Source organism: Anneissia japonica, unplaced genomic scaffold, assembly GCF_011630105.1.
Source record: "Anneissia japonica isolate Jap-2015-1 unplaced genomic scaffold, ASM1163010v1 scaffold6370_len42149_cov98, whole genome shotgun sequence".
In the NCBI taxonomy this organism is placed as follows: Eukaryota; Metazoa; Echinodermata; class Crinoidea; order Comatulida; family Comatulidae; genus Anneissia; species Anneissia japonica.
In genome coordinates, this window is record NW_022682980.1 from 26,605 (window position 1) to 29,874 (window position 3,270).

A 3,270-nucleotide genomic window follows, 5' to 3' on the forward strand; every position below is an offset into this window, starting at 1 on the left:
GCCCCTGTAAGCAGTAATGGATCGCCCCAGACGGAGGACAATAATGAGACGACCCAACACCCCATGAGGTGACAAACAGGATGACGATGATGAAGATTGAATAATACCCTAATGATAAAGAATATAATACGGAACTAAGCAATTAAATAATAGATATTCCAATTTGTTTTATATCTAGCAAAATCAGACCTAACAGATATTTTTTTTTCTGAGCGATTAACATTTCACCGGCGAAGTCAGTCCTAGAATTAAAGAAAAGTGCATTTAAGTAAAAATTTTAAAAATATACAAAATTTCTGATCAATCCTATTTCTCAATTTATCACTCTTCGTAGGAAATATTGTTGTATTGTTTCTGAATGAATTACTTTAAGACTCAAATGATAATCACTTGGGTAAATTTTTCCATAAGTTTGCACAATTATAATAATAAAGATCAATGTTCACATCTAATTCATCCTTAGAGGTCTCTGAGATCTAGTTCAGAGTCTCTACTTGCTCATTCTATTAGCGCCTCAACAAAGCATTATGGCAATCGTTCTTTTTCTTGGGCTTCTGTCTTCCTGTGGAATGCTTTGCCTATTACAATCCGACAGGCAACCTCCATTGTTGATTTTAAGGCAGCTTTAAAAACTCACCTTTTTAACATGTACTTTTCTTAAATTTCTCCTAGCATTTTTATTTTTTATTGTTAAGCGTATTGAGGCTTTAGCATAATGCGCTATATAAGCCAAAATTATTATTATTATTATGATGTTTCAATAATGCAGTAGACATGAACAGTATCAGCTATAGTGCCCTCTAGGAGCATGGAATTTTTAGCTGGCAGTAGGCCTATACCTGTCTCTTATACACATCTAGATGTGTATAAGAGACAGCATGGGCACAGAGTGAATAAAAAAAATATACCGTCACCATGGCATACCAACCTGTCTTAGTAATGCGGCTTCAATATTTGCGAAAAAATATGTATCACAAATACTTTCACTCATGTAGTAAAAAATAATGTGCAAAAAATCTTTGAGTCTCGCAAAAAAAATTCTCTAGTGGAAAACAGCCTCAAGTCCTGCATCTGTCTCTTATACACATCTAGATGTGTATAAGAGACAGTATATATATATATATAAAATACTAGGTGACTTTACAATATAAGTCACCTAGTTGGTGCTTCATAAAAAGGGTATTAGAATGGCGCCCTCAATTACCCTATTTTTCAATAGACAAATAAGAAGGTACGCGTACCGCAAGAAATCCTGTTACCTGTGTTCATTGTGAAGATAGGCTCTAGGGTTAGTAAGTTATTAGTAAGTGCTAGAAGTATGAGACGTTGATAGTTTTATAAATTCAAATACTTAATGTAGGCCTACTTGAGTAAGATAGGACCTCCAGTGCAGTACGGTGGGCTAATCGGTAAGCAATGAATTTCTGTTGCATAAAATTCATTATAAAATTAATCAGTTAGATTTGAATATTGTCGTATTGGTATATTCAGATTCTGAATTGATACTAAGAGCCTAGGTAGGCTAGGAGCCTAGGTTAAGCCAGGAGCCTAGGTTAAGCCAGGGGCCTGTGCTAGGCCAGAAGCCTGGTAACGCCAGGGGCCTACTTAGGCTATGGGCCAGGGCTATATCTGTAAGGTAAACCTACGTGCACAACAAATACTAGCTTAAGCGAGGGCTTGGGAGATGTGGTGCAGATGGACAATTTTAAAATACAGCATAGATTCTATTGTTTTTACTTTATTTATTTGATTAATAGGCCTATTAAGCTCTACAATAGCAGATCCTTTTTTGCTGGAGGGGAGAGGGTGGGGTGTGGAAAGACTCACTATTATTTAGCAGTCAAATAATCGGTACCATAGTAGTAGTGTGAGAAAAAACATCACACTAAAAACACTTTAGCCTGGAAATACATGCAGCTGCCCCTGTTCTGTAGTATAGGGGGCTATCTAGTGATTAAATGACCTAACTGGGGTGTAACCCCAAACCCCCTCTGGCCCCGGGTTGGGTTTGTGTGTCCGGGATTTTCTCTTTTGCTACTGTTTTGTACTGCAGGGCAGGTAATAGGCTATGTGGTGTTTTCCAAAATCGCGTCATTTATTAATAATTAATAAAAACTGATTTAAATTAGTCCCGGCCGGCTCTTTTTCACAATGCCATTTCAGAAGGATGCCTCTTTCAGTGTTTTGTCACAGATATAAGCCACTATGTCTTTCTCAATATTTATATGTTATTAATATTTTGTATTGCTATAATTTTCATTTATTTATAATTATCTCCGCAATACATTCCAGTTAATTATATCACACGCGTAGTAATATACTTATGACCGACACACATTGTGTCGGTGACCAGGTCTGCTGTGTCACTGTGTGGGTCAACAAACAACCGTGTGAATAATTCTTGACAGGGAGATGAGAGTCTCACAGTGCTGGCAATCAATGGAAAGCAAAAACAACATAACATGATTTTCATTGAAATGTGAGTACAATATATTACATTATTAATATTCCAAATTATGAGCTTAGCCAATAGTTTACCTGTTAACTTTCCAACAGGGTAATTCCCTGTCAAATCAACCAGAGGTCCCAGGTCGACCGTCTCCGATTTTTATGAAACTTCTTAAAAATGATCCACTATGTGAAAAATCAACACACACAAAAGATTAGCCCTACTGGATATATAATAAATCTTTTGTAATCTCCAAATTTTTAGGAATCCTAACCCACCAGTATTACTTATATACTTATATACACAGTTATTCCAACAACTTTTCAGATTGCAGATTTGGAATCAGTAGTAAAAGATGTCCTACACCACAAAATCTGAAGGTTATAGGCGCTGTACTTCCAGATATTAGCATATGAAAATCAAAGTTAATTTCACAGTGCACTAATTTGTGCCACGCCCCTTTTACATCAAACTGCCGCTACGGGAAAACAAACAGGAATTGGAGTCAGGTTTTTCAATTCACATGAATAACTGTCAGTATAAAAAAATTTAAATATCTATGATCCCATGGCATGGAATTACCCAACTCTTAAAAAATTTAGTTATTTCTGATTATGTTAAAATATGTGTAGTTTTCAACATAGTATCTAACCATGAAGGAGCTGAGTACCAAAGCTGAAATTTGGTGTATAAGTAGATCTAATATATCTGGTTAACTGGTGTAAATTTAAGAAAAATTTTTAACTGTCCACATGACAAACCGTTAATGGGAAACATAGGCTTTTTTCACTTTTTTAGGGCTTGTCCCAACTTTGAATGGA

The 3,270-nt window shown here is 35.9% G+C and overlaps 1 protein-coding gene across 3 annotated transcripts in view; it reads left to right on the forward strand.

Annotated features, from left to right (window-relative positions):
* The window catches only part of LOC117113580, a 28,782-nt gene extending 26,119 nt beyond the window's left edge, over positions 1 to 2,663 (forward strand). For all 3 annotated transcript variants that reach the window (XM_033257075.1, XM_033257001.1, XM_033257153.1), the window contains one exon: positions 2,409 to 2,663. In XM_033257075.1, coding sequence (XP_033112966.1) covers positions 2,409 to 2,416 — 8 coding nt within the window. In that variant the 3' untranslated portion in view covers positions 2,417 to 2,663. The remainder of the gene's footprint in view (positions 1 to 2,408) is intronic.
* The last annotated feature ends 607 nt before the right edge of the window (positions 2,664 to 3,270 follow it).